The sequence below is a fragment of the Pelodiscus sinensis genome, chromosome 4 (assembly GCF_052426305.1).
Source record: "Pelodiscus sinensis isolate ZL-2025 chromosome 4, ASM5242630v1, whole genome shotgun sequence".
NCBI classification, from domain to species: domain Eukaryota; kingdom Metazoa; phylum Chordata; order Testudines; family Trionychidae; genus Pelodiscus; species Pelodiscus sinensis.
The window spans coordinates 13,914,768-13,934,053 of record NC_143055.1 but is presented as its reverse complement, the minus strand read 5'-3'; the positions used below and the strand labels follow the sequence as shown (position 1 = coordinate 13,934,053).

The 19,286-nt window shown below is 40.7% G+C and overlaps 2 protein-coding genes across 6 annotated transcripts in view; one reads left to right on the top strand and one right to left on the bottom strand.

The window, feature by feature from the left end:
* Positions 1–4,170, top strand: part of PTCD3 (pentatricopeptide repeat domain 3) — a 32,497-nt gene extending 28,327 nt beyond the window's left edge. For all 3 annotated transcript variants that reach the window (XM_089777761.1, XM_089777763.1, XM_089777762.1), the window contains 2 exons: positions 886–1,044; positions 2,426–4,170. In XM_089777761.1, coding sequence (XP_089633887.1) covers positions 886–1,044; positions 2,426–2,486 — 220 coding nt within the window. In that variant the 3' untranslated portion in view covers positions 2,487–4,170. The remainder of the gene's footprint in view (positions 1–885; positions 1,045–2,425) is intronic.
* Positions 4,171–6,192: 2,022 nt separating this feature from the next.
* IMMT (inner membrane mitochondrial protein) overlaps positions 6,193–19,286 on the bottom strand; it is a 37,765-nt gene continuing 24,671 nt past the window's right edge. For 2 of the 3 annotated variants that reach the window (XM_089777759.1, XM_089777758.1), the window contains exons 8-15: positions 18,767–18,870; positions 16,386–16,521; positions 15,881–16,010; positions 12,462–12,476; positions 10,283–10,506; positions 9,171–9,302; positions 8,194–8,323; positions 6,193–7,163 (exon numbers count right to left, since the gene is read on the bottom strand). In XM_089777759.1, coding sequence (XP_089633885.1) covers positions 6,556–7,163; positions 8,194–8,323; positions 9,171–9,302; positions 10,283–10,506; positions 12,462–12,476; positions 15,881–16,010; positions 16,386–16,521; positions 18,767–18,870 — 1,479 coding nt within the window. In that variant the 3' untranslated portion in view covers positions 6,193–6,555. The remainder of the gene's footprint in view (positions 7,164–8,193; positions 8,324–9,170; positions 9,303–10,282; positions 10,507–12,461; positions 12,477–15,880; positions 16,011–16,385; positions 16,522–18,766; positions 18,871–19,286) is intronic. The other variant, XM_089777760.1, reaches the window with a different exon arrangement.

Genomic DNA, 19,286 nt, shown 5'->3' with positions numbered 1-19,286 from the left:
GGCCTTTGGAGTGGGAATTGGGTTTGCATTGGGAGGAGCTGTTGCATGCTAACTTCCCCCACACACCTGAATAGGCATATCCCAAAGCACTTGCACTAGTGGAATCCTCTAAGCTGATGTGCTAAGTCCAGGTCCCAGCAGGAATCTCTGCTGAGAGGTGGGAGGGGAAAGTTTTCACGATGGCTACTAGTCCTCAGAGGCCATGAGCTGTGAATGTGGGTGAAGGGAGCATCCAGCAGAACCAAAAAAGGCTCTTTTGGTTTAAGTGGTCCAGCTCCATCGCCCCCCCACCCTCCCAAACTCCCCTCCTTTCCTACTCATCTCTAGCAGATGCTTCTGCCCAGCTCCTCTTCTCCCTCCGCACCATGTGGAACCTGTAGCCGTAGGGGAGGGAGCCTGGCTAGTCACCTAAAATGTGAGGCTGTGCCGCGCTGGCAGCTTCACAGAAGTAGCAGAGCTGGAGACAGCTTGTCCAGGGGTCCCCTCCTTCTTCCTTCACATGCAGAGCCTGTTGGGGAAGGCAGACACACACACATATTTCTCTGACCCCTTTCCTCTTTCAATCAGCTCCGTACAAGAGGCTGCAGCTCTGCCTGTCAGTTTAGAGGGTTAAACTTATTGTTCAGGTGGGAAACTTCAACCCTTTGTCAGCCAATAAATGAGAGAGGGGCTGGCTGCAAGAACAATCTCTAAACTGGGCTCAAAATAATGCCTTGCAACCACAGAGAGGTGCTGCCTGGCATGGGGTGGGAGAGGAGGGGCTCCCCACATTGTCGTCTTTTCCTCAGTTAATGGGCATTTTTACAAGTGTTGGGTTGAACTGCAGTTCCTTCCCAGCCGCGGCATAGCTCTGCAGACCATTCACTCTTCGCTTCTCGCTTGCAGTGACAAGGTGGTGAACGAGTTCTTGACCTGCACTAAACAAAGCAACAGTCCAGATCAGGCAGTTGAGCTAGTGAAGTTGGCTGCTGCCTACAGTCTACCAACAACTGCAAAGCTGGCAAGAAGGGTCAGAGAGGAGTTTGAACTGTCCGAAGAGCAGAAGTAAGATGGATTGTTTTATGTATTTGTTGTTCCATACCCACTATCAGCAGTGACTAGGAAAGTCTCTGTCTCTCTCTGTGAAGGGCTGAAGAGAGAATAGGCTTTCAGAACACCACACAGAGCTTTGCTGTTGCCATCTCTCCACTCCTCCTCGCTTGCAGAATAACTCAATATTAATCCCAGGCTCTCCTCCTACCACTTGTGAAAAAAGGTGCTCAGTTACTAACGTGCTATAGTGTGTACTTGTAGCAAAAATTCATTTAAAAACAGCAAAACCACTCCTTTTCCCTGTCACTGAAAGATGGATCCTCAAAATCTTAGGAAACTGGACAGAGAACTGGACTGAAGCTGCATTTGCTGGCACTTTGGGCCCTGATGGCTTCAAATATGTGCCTTGAGGGATTTTTAGTTTGCATCTTGCATAAAATAACTCTCTGAAACTCTGGCTGTTCTTATCTAGTCAGAATAAACCAAAAAAGTGGGATTAGTTTTCAAGTGACTACTGATTTTTGAGTGTCCATATGCCCCTCTTTAAAAGGAACTAATGTATAAAGTAATGCTAAGCATCCACTCTCTAAAAATCAAACCCCCAGATGATGTCAAGTTTGGGCATCTAAGCCACTTCTAAGAATACATGCTTTCTCCTCTCAGCTGAGTGAACCATAGCTGTTACCAAGTAGATCATGCTCTCAGTGGACTTTCTAGTGTCTGCATTGACAGTGGTTGTTTTCAGATGTCTCACTTCTAAGAGAGTAAGGGCTTGTCTCCACTATAGCCAAGATCTGTGCTGCAGAGACTGATCCACAGGGGTTGATTTAGCAGCTCTAGTGAAGACCTGCTAAATCCACTGCTTATCGCTCGGACATCAACTAGTACTCTACCTGAACAAGAATGAGTAAGGGGAGTCAACCCAGCATACTCTGGACACTGGGATAAGTACACCTAAGCTATGTTGACTTGTTGCGCTACTGCCATGATTCACATTGCATAGCTTAAGAGTGACTTTTCCCTATAGTGTAGACCTGAGACTTGTATTTAAAAAAAAACAACCCTAACAATTGGAACACCTAGAGATCAGCTAAACCCTTAAGACCCTAAAGAAAAGTAAAGCTTACTCTAAAAGGTGCATTGTAGCACTGAGATTATTCCTTGAGGCCCAATCTAGCCTGGCTCCTATTCCAGCTTGGTTCCACTACAAATGAGTCTTTAGAATGGGTGATCTCCTTGGTTTCCCTCTGGAAGGAAGTGATCTTGCAGGGAGGAGTACAGATAGATAGAAGCTTAATGTGGAACTAGTATTCTGTGCATTGAACTGTCTTCTCTGTGACTGTCATAACTGGTGTTCAACAATCTGACTGTTAATTGCACTGTTTCTCCCCAGGAAGGCTCTGGAAGCTGCTGAGCCCCAGTGCAGTGACAGCAGTGACAGCGACAGTGACTAGAAGACCCGTTTCTCTCCAAAACAAAGAACGGGAGCAGTTTCTCACTAGTACTGCCTGTTTGGGCTGCTTTAGAAAACTGCACTAGTGATGTCACATCTCTCCAACCCGTGGACACATTAGACTAAACGACACTAGACATATGAGGCTTAAAGTGTTCTGCTTGTGGTGATACCTTGTTCCTACCACCATCCTCAAACCGGTTAGCAGGAAAGAGCTTTCACCATCTCTAATTGCTCCCCTCCTACTCATGTCCGGAGAGTTGAAAGGAGACCTGCTGTTCTGGACCAGATCACATCTCTAAAAGCCTTACTGAGACAATTACCTGTTTTCTGTTGATTTTGTTTGTGTGTAACATAGCCTTAACTACGGTGTTTCACTTTTACATGAAACATTCCCTCCACCTCACTGTATTACTCAGTGCTGAGATACTCCACAGCATAAAGGAGCGGAGCTGATCTGTGGAGACTCCCCTGGAGGCTTGATTATGGATCCTCTCCTCTCTTGGATTCAGGAATGGGCTTTGGGGGTCAGAGTTGCAACAGCTGCTGAACTGTGAGCTTGAGATTCCCTCTCCTCTGCAGGCTGAGGCTGTGCTTCCTACCTTAAAATGTACAGGGATGTCAATTATAAAAATGCTACTTCACTCCAGCGTGCATGGGCAGTGCTGTCTGTGAGACTGGATTGGTTCCTTCTAACTATTTCTAGGATTGTTTTCCCTACCACACCATACCCCAAAGGGCAGTTTAACCTTCCAGGTTCTGCTGAGGGAAGCAGCAGCTTTTCTTGGTCTTTTAATTTGGCTTCTTAGAGGTGAGAAAGATGATTCACTTGGGTAGTTTGAAGAGCCTTAAGGTCTCATTAATCCTCATTTCCCCATCTACCACTCTAGTATGACTATATGCTCAGGAGCACACACTTAATTCTTAGCAGCAATGAGAAAGGGGTTTGAGGGCAGCAAGCTGTGACTGCTTAGAGGAAATAAGGAAGAATGCACCTACATGACCGTTTGAATAGCCTCAACAATATAAATTACAAGTAATGGATATAAGAGGAAAAATGGCTGACAGCTACAGGAACAGGCTCCTGCCATGTGTCTCACAACCTTAGACTAAGCAAAGTGAGGGCAACTCTGTTCTCTCTTCCCTTATCCCCAGTGCCATCTGTACAGCTAACATAAGCAAAAATTGGTGCAAGGGAGAAACCTAATCAGCCAATAGAGAGAATAACTGGCTGCTACATCTTTCATCCATGTGTGCTTGCAGTGCTATCTTGGATTGCAGCTGTTTTGTTTAGGTACTGCTAACTAGGTTTATATGAAGCTGAACTAGAGCAGGCAGTGGAACATTTTCCTATATGGGAGTCCTACTAAAGCCACAACTTTTGAAAATGACAGTGAATAGGAAGTTTTGTTGGTGAAGTTTTATGGTGGGGTAAAAAATGTAATAGGGCTGTAGCTACCTGTTCTAAGTAATATCCCACTGCTTGGCTCTGACTTTAAATCACGAGACAAAGATCATCATAGTAAACAGGTATAAAGGAAAACTGATTGAAACAAGTTCCTACTGAATACGGGTAAATGAAGGCTTGAACAGGTCTCCTTCACTGTCTTCGATGTTGGAACTGAATTGTAGTAAGCTGTGTGCACCTGTATGTTTTGTAAATAAATGTATGTAGTTTGACTGGACACTTTGAAATACTGATTGTATGTAATTGGTTCTAGGCAATTGAAGTGAGCTGATATTCTAGCCTGGGCTTCAAAAGTGAAAATGCAAAGTTCCTTTACCACAAAAGGTTTAGTTGGAATTGGTCCTGCCTAGAGCAGGGGGCTGGACTTGATGACCTTCTGTGGTCTCTTCCAGTTCTATGAAAAGAGCCCTGAACATACAGAACATGTTTAACTTCTGTGCCAGGGAAGATAATGGCGCAAGTAATTGAGGAATCCATCTGCAAACATCTGGAAGTTAAGGTGATAGGGAGCAGCCAGCATAGATTTGTAAAGAAGAAATCCTGTCAAGCCAATCTGATAGCTTTGATAGGCTATCAAGCGCCTTGTGGATAAGGGAGAAACCGTGGACTTGCTATACCTAAGGCTTTAAAGGCATTTGTCATGGTCTCACATGACTTTATCAATAAACTAGGGAAATGCAACCTAGATGGGGCTACCATAAGGTGAGTGCATAACTGGTTGGATAACTCTCTGAACTGTTAACAGTTTAGAGTAATGCTACAAGGGCATAACAAGTGGGGATTCCACAGGTCTGCTTTGGGACCAGTTCTGTTCAATATCTTCAATTATTTAGATGGCAGAGAGTGCACTTACTAAATCTGCAGATGATAGGAAGCTGGGAGGGGTTGCAAGTGCTTTGGAGGATAGTCATAATTCAAAATGATCTGGACAAACTGGAGAAATGGTCTGAGGTAAATAGGATGAAGTTTAATAAGGACAAATGCAAAGTACCCCACTTAGAAAGGAACAATCCATTTCATACATACAGAATGGGAAGTACTGCAGAAAGGGATTTAGGGTCGTAGTGAACCACAAGCTGACAGTCAGTGAGACACTAGCAAAAAAAAAAAGCAAACATGATTGTGATGCATTAAACAGGAGTGGTATGAGCTAGACACAAGAAGCCATTCTTCTGCTCTACTCTGTGCTGATTAAGCCTCAGTTGGAGTACTGTGTCCAATTCTGGGCACTACATTTCAAAAAAGATGGAGAAAGTGGAGATGGTCCAGAGGAGAGCAACAAAAATGATTAAAGGTCTAGAAAACATAACCCATGAGGGAAGAATTGGTCTTGTTTAGTTTAGAAGACAGAGGAGACAGGATAGTTCAAATATCTAAAAGGGTGTTACAAGGAGGAGGGGGAAAAATTGTTCTTTGGCCTCTGATGATCAGACAAGAAGCAATGGGCTTAAATTGCAGCAATAGAGGTTTAGATTGAACATCAGGAAAAACTTCCCAAGGTTCAGGGTTGTTAAACACTGGAATAAAATTGCCTAGGGAGGTTGTGGAATCTCCATCACTGGAGATATTTAAGAACAGGTTGGTCAGACATCTATCAGGGATGATCTAGACAGTGCTTGTTTCTGCCATCTCGAGGTCCCTTCTAGTTCTGGTATTCTGTGATACTCCCTGTTGTTCTGCATGTTCAGGGCTTTCAAAAGACCTAGCAGAATTTTCTTGGAAGTCTGCATGTCTAAGTTTGATCTGAATTTTGTATCATTATATAGAAGCATGAGTTCTAACCAAAATAGTTTAAGACATTTTCTGATTAAGCCATTTGTCACTCAGCGTGTTGTGCACATGTCTGGAAACTTTGTCCAAACTACAAATGTAGTATTTGAATACTAAATGAAAGTATTTCCTTGGAGGTGAGAATGCAATGGTTTTGAATTGCACAAGCACAAAGACATTCTAGATTATGTAGATCTCTTGGTGCTACTCAGGTATTTAAAATATAACTGCAAGGAACAGCATGGGCAGGGATACTAAATAGGTTAAAAGGAGACAGCTAGTGGTGATATAAATTGTCATTACTACATGCTGAAAATAATATATACTAACAGCCATTTGCCATGATCAGCTTCAGGCTACTAATACCAGAGAATCAGTGATTGCTCTGGTATCCATGTATATATGAGATAACAAATAGAAAGCTTTCTATTTGGTATTTAAGCAAGAGAATTGAATAGAAGACGACACATGGGTTTTATACCTTGTTTTATTCAACGGCACCAAGTGGCAAATCAGTAAGGGTTGGTTACAAACATTATTGTGGCTGGGTCACAAGCCCAATCAGTACAACTTGGAAACAAAATTGTTATACAAGTTGCAGAGAAAGCAGCTGAAGTTTGCTGTCATGATGACTGAAAACAATATAAATACAACAGGTGGTGAGATTCAGCTCAGTGCAAGGAAACAGGACGGGTACCTGTGGTTTGTGACATAACATTTCTACCCCTTCCAAAGTCCTTATTTCCAAACCCTTTACAATCATTTGATTTCTTCCCAGCACTTGAACAATTCTGCATTAGACTGCTTCCAAAAGTGTAAGCCCTAGCCTAGATCAATCCACTTGAGTTGTTCCTAATCCCACTGCACTGGCATATGCAGTCAGGATATCCACTATTTGTTTTGTTTCTAGGGTCATTCGCGCTTCAGTCAGCCAGTCCTGTGCCACTCTTCTAGACTCCCCTTTCAGCTGGTTGACAAACTTAGCTGCTAGCTCCAGATCTCCATGTTCAATGCAGTATGAAGCATAGGACAGTAATTTAAATGTGTCCAGATCATCAGGGCTGAACTCAGTGGGTGGTTTCAGTTGCTGAGGAGAAAAGAGGAGAAGCGACTGGAGGTAAGAGAGCAAGTATTGATACAAGCTGTTCCTGGTCTCATCGATCATGGCCACTCTTTTTGCGAGTTTTTGGACTCCATAGAAACGTGCCCTGAGTGCCTCTTCACTATAGACTCCCCGGGTCAGAGATTCTTGGGGGAGAGCTGCTACTAAAGCTTCAGTAAATGCATTGTTAGAACAGCTGGCTTTGATGGTTTCAACTGCGCATTCCAGTGGTTCAGTGGGACTGTCTCCAGATGCAGTCTTCATGCTATATTTTAAAGCCTCAACTGAAAGCCACAGCTGATGTGCCTTTCTAGCTTCTTCTTCAGCAACTGCGTGACCTGCAGAATAAATGCAGAAAGACGACTTTAGACTGACACACACAGTGTAATTGTCACATTGAGGTAAAGATCAGCACCCTCATGAGTAAGTTAACAAGCAACATGAATCAGTTAAGATAGCACAATCTGTCTTCAGCGATGTGGGACAGCAGTTCAGGATAATACTGAGTCTAAGTGCTGAAGTGAGGTGTACAAAACCTAACACCATTTTTGAGATGTCTTGATAAAGCAAGCCACTTCAAAAACAGGAGAGCTACTGCTCCATAAGTATGCTTTAGCAGAGGGTTATATTCTGTTTGAATTAAATTAAATTAAAAACAGGTGAAAAATAAAACTCCAGCAGGGAATAGCCTTCCACATAGACTGATTCCTGGATATCAGCTGAAAAGGTTTTTCAAGAGGAGAGACAAACACCAGAAGAGAATCCTCCTACTCTGCATTTGAGAAAAGGAAACAGCAGTTGGAGACTGAAGAAGGGATCTGAAAGTCTGGTCAGTAAGCTGGAGAGTGTGGTGAGAAAGTTTGCTCTGTGATCCAGATTAAGTACATACTAGTAAGTGTTAACTTTTTTTCCTGGTAAACGTTTCTGGGTTGTGTGTCACTTACATTTCTTTTACTGGTTTAGCCAATCCAGTGTGGAAGTGGGAGTGCCCAGGTAACTCGTTTAAGAGAAGATGGCACATTACTGCATTAAAAGAATAAGAGACTTACTATAACTGCACTGTCCAGGAAAGGGCAGGACAGTAAAAAGACAAACATTTCTGAAGGAAGATCTGATCCAAGAGTGAGGGTGTGTGGGAGTTACCCAGTCAAACTGGTGAAACCAGGGTGAAGCTGGCAGGCTGAAGTTACACTCACAGAGGGAATGTGGTCAGCATGCTAGAAAGGCTGTGAGAAGCCCAGGTGATAGCAAGGTACTGAAAGGCACCTAAATTAGCACGATAATAGTGATGCAGTCCCCCACTACTCTGGATTGTGCTCTGGTACATCAGTCATTACAAAATGTTTCTGCCCCCTTTCCAGTACTTACTCTCCATTGCCTGCTCAATTCCTTTCAGCCGGGCATAAGCTGTGTTGATATCCAAAGTAAAGTTGTCAAGTTGTTCCTGAGTAAGACGTTTGAATTGCATTTCCTGATCACTGAGTTTCTCAGACAAGCTCTATTACCAGTGTAAACAAGAAAACAAATACTTCATGTAGAAATCAAAATGATACCCTTGATAACGCAATACCACAGATCAATTTACTGTATGCGTTCCAAAGACAATGTACGTTTTAGTAAATGCAACATGGCCCTGGTAATCAGACACTCTATTGCACTTGGGCTGTGTTTACATTGACATCCCTTTCCGGAAAAGGGATGCTAATGAGACACTTCGGAATTGCAAATCCGCGGGAGATTTAAATATCCCCCGCGGCATTTGCATTTACATGGCTGCCACTTTTTTCCAGCTCAGGGTTTTTGCCGGAGAAAAGCGCCAGTGTAGACGCGATTCTCCGGAAAATAAGCCCTTTTGAATAAAGGAATAGTAGGAATAAGGGATCTTCCGGAAAAGGGCTTATTTTCCAGAGAATCGCGTCTACACTGGTGCTTTTCTCCGGCAAAATCCCCGAGCCGGAAAAAAGCGGCAGCCATGTAAATGCAAATGCCGTGGGGGATATTTAAATCCCCCGCGGATTTGCAATTCCGAAGTGTCTCATTAGCATCCCTTTTCCGGAAAGGGATGCCAATGTAGACACAGCCTTGCTGTTTAGTATCAGCAAATCCTCTCCTCCACTAAAAAATGAAAAGGAATAGAATCTGACCAAGTATTTTGTATATTCCATTCCCTTTCAGTATAATTGGCTTCCTTCTATAGCCTGCATTAAAAGTATGAAGAATGCATTTGTAAAACTTCTGTCCAGTGGGACCTTTACATGATGTGTATCCCACAAGGTTACCACAGTAAACCAGATAGCATGCCATGCAGTCCCTGTGTAGTTCATTGCAGATCTCCCCTCCCTCACCTGCTGAAACTCCAGCTTGAGCTCCTGTTCTTGGATCTTCAGAACATCTCTTAAGTGATCAGTGTGAGCAGCTGCTTGCCTGCGGAGCTGGGTCCTCATTTCAGTCTCCATTACTTCTCGGACTTCTTCCATCTGTACATAAATAGGCATTAGATATATAAGCCTTTACCTTCCAAGTGTGCTATCACCTGATAGCAAGCATGATGTGCTAGTAACCAGTGATTACACTTCCTAGCTAGTTAACAATGCATGCTTTACATTATTAACATGCATGAAAAAGAAATTGCTGAAATAAAAACATACATAAATTCTAAAATTTACCCAATGGGATCTCAAATTAAAACACTTCTACTTTTTTTCCTCTGCTAACTCCAGAATTTTCTTTCAAGCTATACACACTATGTCACATTATCTGCTTATTAACTTGACACAGTAAACATATTTCAGGAGTTGGGCTATACATTTCCCAAATGATCCCTGAATGTTTTTTGCAATAACGAGTCATATGAGAAGTCAACAAGCTTCTTTCTGGTACTGAGCTTTCTGTTAATGAACTGTTCATTCAAGCTAGCCCTGGCCACTAGTTACTTTTAGTTAATTGAATAAATAGGCTTTCCACTGTTTTCTTCAAACAACAAATGGGGGAGGGGGAGTTCTTAACTAGGAAGATCTTAGTTCAAATGAAGCTTTGGACAACCAGAACTTGGGGTGAAATCTTGGTCCTACTGAATTTAATAGAAGTTTTGCAGTTGACTCCAGTACAGCTACTTTTCAGAAGTGCCCACATGCAAGGTTTCATGGTTGGCCACATATGCATACAAATACTCGATACATGTATGTAAAAGCTGTGGTTGAGTATGCATCAACATGGAACATTTTCAAAATTACTTAAATGACTCAGGGGCTTTTGAAAGTTTTACCTGACAGTCTAATCTGCACACACATTTGAATCAAGACTCAATGTCCAAAGCTATATTGTTTTCTAATCAGCTGCCACACTATACGTTTGCAGTCTGGAAGATGTCATGCTTCACTGGTGAATTCCACTGGAGGCAGAGAACATGCTGGAAAAGAGCAACAAGGGAGGACCAATTACCCTAGACTTACTGTACCTTTTTGTCCTGTTCAACCTGGATCTCGCTTTTGCGGTGCTCAAGTGCTTTGGCCACTGCTGTCTCAAGTGCTTTCTTATCTTCCAGTTTTTGCTTTTCCAGGGCTGCCTCAATGTGCTGCTGTTCTCTCACTCTCTGATCTGCCAGTTCCCTGTTTAGCTGGTCAATACGACGATGAGCATGAGCAATGAGAGAATTTAAGTCATCTGTAGACAGCTGTCCAGCTAGAGAGAATGAGCTTTATTAGAAATAAATCACTGTAGAAACAGTTGCACAGACACACAACAGCTCCTGCCCTACCCAGCACAAGCACACACAAAATTTGATCATCCTCACGTCACAAGCTGGAAATATTTAATACTCAACTAGTACCTTTTAGCCACGGATCTTGGCACCTTAATAACTCTCTCCCTGCCTTGACACCCATCCAAGCCTTTCTGGACAATATCTACAAACTAACAAGGTACACTATATTTTCCTAAATACAAGGAGCTACCAAAATGCTCCTGTCACAATATTTCCCCCTCAATCGCCACCATGCCAGCCTGTTGATTTTTCTCTGTCTTCCCCTCCAACTTCACTCCCATTAGTAGGTTGATTTAGAACTAAGTTTCTCACAGCTCAAGAACTGCCTTTTTACTGGTTTTTAAAGCTCAATGCAGCGATGACTGTGCTAATAAAGCCATACAGCACCCCAGGAGAGAAAGCAGATTCAAAGTCTGGGTGAAATTGGGTTTGCTGAAGCTTAGTCCTGAGAAGAGAGAGGTAGTGACAGCAAGTGAAAGCAGAACAAGTTATACAAGTTCCTCTGAGGGTTTATATCCAGCATCCGTTACCAGAGTCCATAAGCTAGGAGTCTGGTTGATCAAATAGTGGAAAACATCAAAACTACATCTGCATCTGGTCAGAAGGCTGCAGCCTTTGGTTTGGGATGCAGACCGTGTCACCTTTGGCACTCACGACCAGGTTTGTACAAGGTGTGCTACACAGAGCTCTCTCTCAAACCCATTCCCTCAACCTGCTACATGGGGGAAAAGAATGTATGTGTGTGGCCAGAGGATCCTTCACCATGGGAAAGGCTGAAACACTATACTCAGGCTATACCACACAAAGTCATCACCACATCCCCTGGACACAGGTTGCCCCAACCAAGATCAGCAGGCATGCTTGAACTTCAGCACCTTGCAGTCTGCAGGGGAGATATGGGGTTTAAGGATATTAAGAGGCAGGTTATTTGCTAATTGTGTAGTTGATACAATTTGTTTCAACTACACGATCAGTTGATAATGGAAAGTGCTCTGTCCTGGCTCACACCGGTCCGGGAGCTACCCCCACTTCGGCTCTGCAGTTTAAATGTAGTATGAGCTAAGTACACAGGCAGCCTGGCTCCTACATTTAAGCTATAGAGCCGAAGCAAGGGGAGGTCCCAGACCAGCGTGAGTGGGGACTGCTGTGGCTCGGCATTTTAAATGTAGTAATAGCCAGCAGAGCATTTCCTGTGACTATCCTTTCTCTTCTGGAAGGTTCTCCCCCAATACTGGTCCAAAATAGCCAAGTTTGTTGACCTGCCAGGCATGCACTGCTAAGCCCATCCATTCCAGTGGGCACTGGAGGGGAAATTGACCTCAAGGGCTTGATTTTCAGAGGGTCTGCGTATCTACAAATTGCAAAGGGTACCAGTGGCCCTCAGCAGCTCTACAAAGTAAGGTTCAACATGGGCATAGGAAAATTGAGGAACCTACAATTAGTGAGCACTGGAAAATTTCGATCCAAATGGTTTACCCAACATTACCCAGCAAGTCAATGGCAGGACACAAGTTTTTGGTTCACAGTTCTGTGTTCCTAATCATCTGTGACCAGCACAGAAGTATCCTAGTGGCATGCTAATATTCATGAAAGGAATTTAACCTCTGTAGTTAATTTTTACAGTAACTATTACCTGAGCAGCAAAACTATTTTAAATATATGAACTACAAGCAGAGACAAGAACCAGACTGCACACAGAAACTAAATGGGAAATCTCAAAGCAAACCTAAACACTAATATATTTGAATATATTTTATAAATGCAGCAACTCAGCACTCAGTTGATACTGCCTAATTGTAAAGTAACACACAACACATACAGAAAGAATAGAGAAGTAACATTCATAAGAGCAGAAAAAGTTGCATTAACTCACCCAATTCAGTTATCTCTGCAACAGAAAGAGGAAGGTTTGGAAATATTAATTAACAGTCAACACAGCAAATCTATTAGTAAAAGCATGCAGTAATATACAGGAAAACATACCACTCATAGTTCTGTATTTAGAGTGCCTTAGCCTATTATAAGGAGTCTTTTAGTTAGACTGTTAGCTTTTTGTTAAAGCTCTTAAAAGTCCCTTTATAGAAATACTAACAGAAAACACACAGTAGCGATGCCTCTAAAATCACATTCTGAAATTCACAAATGCAGATTTTTGAGCTTTAGTAGAAAGCAGCAGTGCAGATGGAGCTTAAATGTTTAAGAATAAGAACTACAAATTTTAATTGGGAAGCATAGCATCAGTTTGAAGTTAGTCTTTGAGTTTTAGTTATTCCAAAGCAAAAGTATCCACAACATACACATTGTTAGACTCAAAGACTTCAGAATACCACTCTGAAGCATTTAATCATGAGCAGCAATGTGGTTCATTAAACTTGTCAAGTTTATTTGCTCAAATGAAGCTCTCTCAAGGCTGAAATTTAAGGTAGACCAGCAGAGAAGATTTTCCCCAGAAAGCACAATATGTATGTGGCCTCTTTCTGTCCTTGCCCTGCAATTACCAGCTTGCAGGTGGGACATGTACACTTGCAGAGAGCCCAACTTAAGTGCACTGTCACTTAAGCACGGATGCTAGGAAATAATGTCAAAAATTAACACAGAGTGTAGAACTAAGCACTTGAAAAATGAACCTACTACAGTTCATAGCCTTTTACATCTAAAAAGGCTGCTCGCATTTGACATTTATTTTTATTGTTGTCTTTAATAAAGAAGGCAAATTTCATTAAATTTATTTGCAAAACAGCTTTTCTTGTTTGAAGAGAATCTGGCAAAAGCAGTTTATCATCTGCAAAGACTTGCATCTGACGAAGTAGGTCTTTACCCACAAAAGCTTATGCTCCTACATGTCAGTTAGTCTATAAGGTGCCACAGGACTCCTCGCCACTTTTGCAGATTCAGACTAACACGGCTACCCCTCTGATACTTGCAAAGACTTAGAATTCTATTTTGGGGCCTGAAGTAAAGTGGGGTGGTTTTTTTTAAATGGTTGTGTTACAAGTGCCTTAAAAATAAAAGCAGCAGTAACAGAAAATATGAGGTGAGCTACTGCAGCATGATTCAGCACAATTATATTATACACAATTAACATCAATATGTAGCCTGTAATATACACAAATGTGTCTATAAATACACTGGCTGTAATCCAGATGCTAACTTATTAAAAGCTATGACTTTTTTGTATAGAGGGTATAAATCAAAATCAGACTGCTTGGTAATCATCATCAGAATAGTGCCACTGACGTTTCCTGAACAATGCTTGCTGCTTGGTTGTCCCTCACCCCTTACATTTAGTGCTAGGATACAAATCCTGACTGCATTAATTGCACAGGACTTGGTTTCTGGGGTACATAAAATGTAGTATGAAAAACATTCCCTATAGCTCAATCTACAGAAGTCCTTTAAGTAGGTACATGAAATTTAAAATGACAATTTAAACAATTTGTCACTAGCTATTTTAATGTGTTTCAAATGGTTCCTTCCTTATATGGGCTAGCATATTTTTAAACCAGGAGAAAAAAACCCCTAAAAATCACCTAGCAGAGTAATTCCCCCAAAAATAAAAAAACTCCAATTTCACTGACAGACTAAGAAGAGCTGAGATATTATCAGCCCAGGCTTATTTGTTGCTCTAGCACAATACTCCACTATCCGTAGAACCAAATTCAGTCAGCTTCAGAGGGGTAGCTGAGTTAGCCTGTAACTGGAAAAACTTAAAACAACAAAATAGTCTAGTAGCACCTTAAAGACTAACAAAACACGTAGATGGTATCATGAGCTTTCGTGGCCAAAACCCACCTCTTCTGATGACTGGAGTATTAAAAGTTTCTTGGATCTGGACTTTTAATACTCCAGTCATCTGAAGTGGGTTTTGCCCACGAAAGCTACCATCTATATGTTCTTGTTTTCCACTGAATCCACAAAAAGCCATGGACCTCTACAGTGAGATGGACATTCTCTCACTAATGGAGGGATGAGCACACACAAAACCAGCAGAATTCTCTCAGAATCATATCAGTATCTGCTACTACAACACAAGCAGACTTTTTAAACATCTTCTTAAATTATAAAAATGCCTTTGCATATTCATAAGAATAATAATTAAAATATCCCTGAAAGCCATTAAGTGATAGTCCCAACTATGTCAAAAGGAGCTAAGCAGCGTCAGAAAGTTATTGACTCAGTGCCAGGTAGATGCCAGAAGGAAAGCCCGGATTTCACAAAGCAGTTAAGCACATGCTTAAGTTCTAAGTTTTGAAAAGTGCTTTGCTCAAAATGTCCAACAAGGCAGATACCATGGTATTTATCCTTACGCTTTATCTCTATTAGTGAGCATTAGACAACATTACAACTATATTAATCAACAAAGTAGAAATATGACTGCTCAAGAGAGCTTCCCTGTGACATTAAATGGATTTGCTCAATTTCAGTTCAAGTTAATTTAATCTAGCTAACTATACCCTGGTTACTTCACCCATATGCTATAAAAACTCAAAGATACAGGCAGATACAAAGATACAGACCTGTTTAAACAATTTACTGCTTTATACAGTTTATATTCCATTAAGGATATCAAAACAGAAATATTACAGACTTGATTTTTTAATGGAAACAAATAGAAAAGCTAAACTAAGATGACTCTAATTGTTCCAGAAATAACAGTTGTTTGTGCTTTATTGAAAGGACCTCTTTCAGTTGCACCTGGTCTTCTCTTTCCATCATATGGGTTTACTCTACATCAGTGTTTCTTAAACTACGTTCTGTGGAACACTAGACCTGCCTTGGGCAAGGGGTTGGACTTGACCTTCTGAGGTCTCTTCCAGCTCTATGATTCTATGAACAACTCGCAGGTGTGCCACAATCTCTTCTTTGTTTTTGTCTGACAATTTTTTGGGGGAGAAAATTTTCATAGGTGTTCCGCATGAAAAAAATACTATTGTTTGGTGTTCTGTGGTCTCAAAAAGTTTAAGAAATACTGCTCTACATCACTACTCTTGGAACACCAGGAAAATACTTCAACACAAGGGACAGAACAAGTATCTTCCCAATGTCAAGTTTCAGTGCATGTGATTTCATCAAGCAACACTTAAACCAAAATGAGGGTATTCTGTACCAGCTGGTTAAGATTACTTGGAATTGTAAAGTTATTTCAAGTACATTGTAGCTAGTTTTAACTGTGCATAGGAACAGAAAATAGAAACAATTGTGCGTCAGTGGACACAGCTAAAGTGCTCTTGGAAAACAAAGTGCTTTGTGCATCATTAAACATTAAGGGTAATATAACAGTTAAAAACTTACTGAGCCCCTTCCAACCAGTTTGTATTTCTGGAGTGATACTGTCCAGTTCCCGTTGAAATTCATCCCTAGCTTTAGCCACAAGTTCATGGTACTGAGCTACTATCTTAGCCTCAGATTGTGCTGCCTGAACCTATATGATAGGAATAAAAGTTAGGTTAGATTTATCTTTCAAGGTAAGCAAGAACTCATATACATTGGAGCTATCAATCGCAGTTAATTCACGCTATTAACTAAAAAAGTTAATCATGATCCCAAGTCACCTTATCCAACTGCCACCAAACTAAAGAAAGCATGCACTCACTAAAACAGATCAAATAACAGAGCCACCTTTTCCCTCATCAGGATCTTGTGAAAGATGATCCTTAAGACATGTCAGCTGAAAAACTCAAGTTACACCTGAATGGTTCTGAATTTCTACTCGCTATTTTTAAGGAGTTTCTGTACATGCTGGCAATTACCCACTATGCAAATGATAATTTATTAGAACAGCCTTAGACAATGTTACCTTTTTTACTTCATTATCTAGGTCAACTATCATATGATGCAGATTCTCTTCTGCAGCAAGTATGTGAGATTTGGCTCCAGTGAGCTGAGACTTCCTGGCATCATCAATCACACCCTTTGTTTTCTCTAATTTTTCTCTGGAAAAAAAATGACAGAAACTACCAATTAGCATATACAGAACTTTACTTACTATCTGCACTGGCAAGGAGACTGATCAGATGACCTAACAAACTAATTAAAGTAGTATCAGAGGGGTAGCCGTGTTAGTCTGAATCTGCAAAAGCGGCAAGGAGTCCTGTGGCACTTTATAGACTAACCGAAGTGTTGGAGCATAAGCTTTTGTGGGCAGAGACCCACTTTGTCAGATGCATGCATCTGACGAAGTGGGTCTTTGCCCACGAAAGCTTATGCTCCAACACTTCGGTTAGTCTATAAAGTGCCACAGGACTCCTTGCCGCTTTTAATTAAAGAAGAGCTTTAAACTGTAAATAGAGCTGCTAGAGGGTTCAATGTTCTTAATCATTGAAATTATGATTATATTTAGTGTGAATTTTTCCCTCAAAGATTTTGCCTGAGAGGGTGAGTTGTAAAGACACACATTTGTTTTGTAAGCTCAGTTTCATATTCTTAAATTGCATATGCAGCTATACATTGTTACATGCAGTGAACTGGGTTGGATGTACTCTGCCAAACCAAATTCACCTGATATTTGAAAATTGAGCCACTTCCAGCCAATGCAAAGCTTAATACTAAAGAAATGTTTACATGTGTAGAAATTAATTGGCTGTATTGAAAAAGTAGCTTTGGCCCACATTTTTTGGAAGGCATGACTAAAAGGAAATGGAGAGATATTTACAAAGTAACACATTAATAGAAATGACTTTTAAAAAAAAATTAAGTTCTCCCCTTGCATAATTGGAAATTCAAGGCAACAGCACAATGTTCCTGATTCAAAGCCCACTGAAATGAATACAACAGAGCAGGGGTGGGAAGCTTCAGGCCCGGGGGCCACATGCATCTTGCCCCAGAAGCTCAGCATTGGGGAACCCACACTGGCACTCCAGTCCCACTGCCACCCACCCACCGGGCTAGAGCACCCAAAATCTACTAGCTGGGGCCCTCTTAGGCTCTGTTGTGCAAGGAGAATGTGGGGAGTGTCTTTCTCCTTCTAAGTCAGGAGCTTCTCACTTGCGTGCGGCCCCTGACTGATTTTCCTCAGGTTAGCAGCTCCCAACCCAAAAAAGGTTCCCTGCCCTTGCAACAGAGTAAAAAGTAACCTAACAGTAGCCAAATTTTTACAGATAAATGATCTTAAATATCCTTCAAAAATATTGGCTCTAGTGAAACCAGTTTGACTAACTGTAAGGGCAGCATTCAACCCTCCAATTATTTTTTAATTTAAAAGGATTTTTAGTTGAAATGTTCATACACACTGAGTGGCATTTTTATCACTTACCATCTTTCGGGGAGGGGCAGCGGGGGGGGGGGGGGTGTTTTGGGGTTTTGTTGTTAGGCTTTCCAGAGTTCTTCCCAAGTTTTATTTTTTGCATCTTCCCCAAACCAGTATTTTCAGGTTATTTAAATTTTAAATGTCTGTCCTACTGGATTGCCCTTAAATTCAAAAAGTGATCTTGGCATAGAAAGGTTGAATACCACACTACTTTAGGATTGTGTGTGAAAGAATCCAAAAAGTAAGGATATTTGGCTTATTTTTAAGTTTGACATTTCTAACGTTATTAGTGTACAACCCTAAGGAGCCTAACTTTATAGAATCAAGTTTTAAAATTTTGGCCATTACAACTTAAGATACCTAATGGTAATACTGATCCCTGTATATACAGAAGATAGCTGTGGAATACCTGCAATAGGTTTGCTAATACTATTTAAATTTGTCCAAGATTTTTATCTGCAAAAGATATTACAGAAAACAGAACATTTTACATTATATCCACTGTTTCTTCTAATTCATAGCTTAAATGAGACTTGAGGTGTTTGGTCTCACTTGCATGGTATCTAAGCTCCAAGAGTGATCTGATTAATTCATTGTTTTATATTAAAAAAAAAAAGGGAAAAGAAAAAATAGAAAATATCTAAAATTTTATTATTTCAGATTTTCTATTATATCTATGTTCTACAAAACACTAAAACCAGAGACACCTGAGAAGCACATACTATACATTCTTACATCAAGAGTATGCTTGGGTTAAACTGTTTTGGTGTTTGCATAGGTATAGATGTAATATAGCTATGAACATGTTATGAACAAATTGATCTAATTTACACTAATACTGTTTGTTGTTTCTAGAAACCTATTATGAATTTCTGCCAAATTGGACATTGGAGATATTAAATTAACCCTATGTAATGCTAAGAAAAACTTACTTGGCTTTCAAAAGGGCATCAGCAGCTTCATCCACAGCCTTCCTTCGATCTTTCAGTGCTTCCTCCAAGGTCCGCCACTGAGCAGATTTTCTCTCTACTGAAGTCTAGGAAGCACAAGTTTTCTAATTAGGCAAGTTCTAACCACTAACAAAATTATTAACAAGAATGGAAATTCAAAATAGCTGCAAAAACTTAAAGGATCCTAACTAATTTGCATTTTTTTTTAAAAGGCAAAGACAGTCATTTAAAAATAATTACCTTTTTTACTAAATACCAAAAAGTAAAAGTTTTTAAAATCTGATTTTTATCAGCATTTGCGCCATTTACTTTATGCACTTTGTTCTGACTAAACAATGAATTCAAAGTAGTCAATTTCACATTGAGCCTTGTACAACAGAACAGATAAATGTTTGCTGATTGTTAAAAGCGTGATATAAGTAAACAGAAATATTAGTTCTTGTGTTTTAATCTACATCCAATTTAACCTACTTAATCATGCTCCTTGCATTTTAAGAGATTA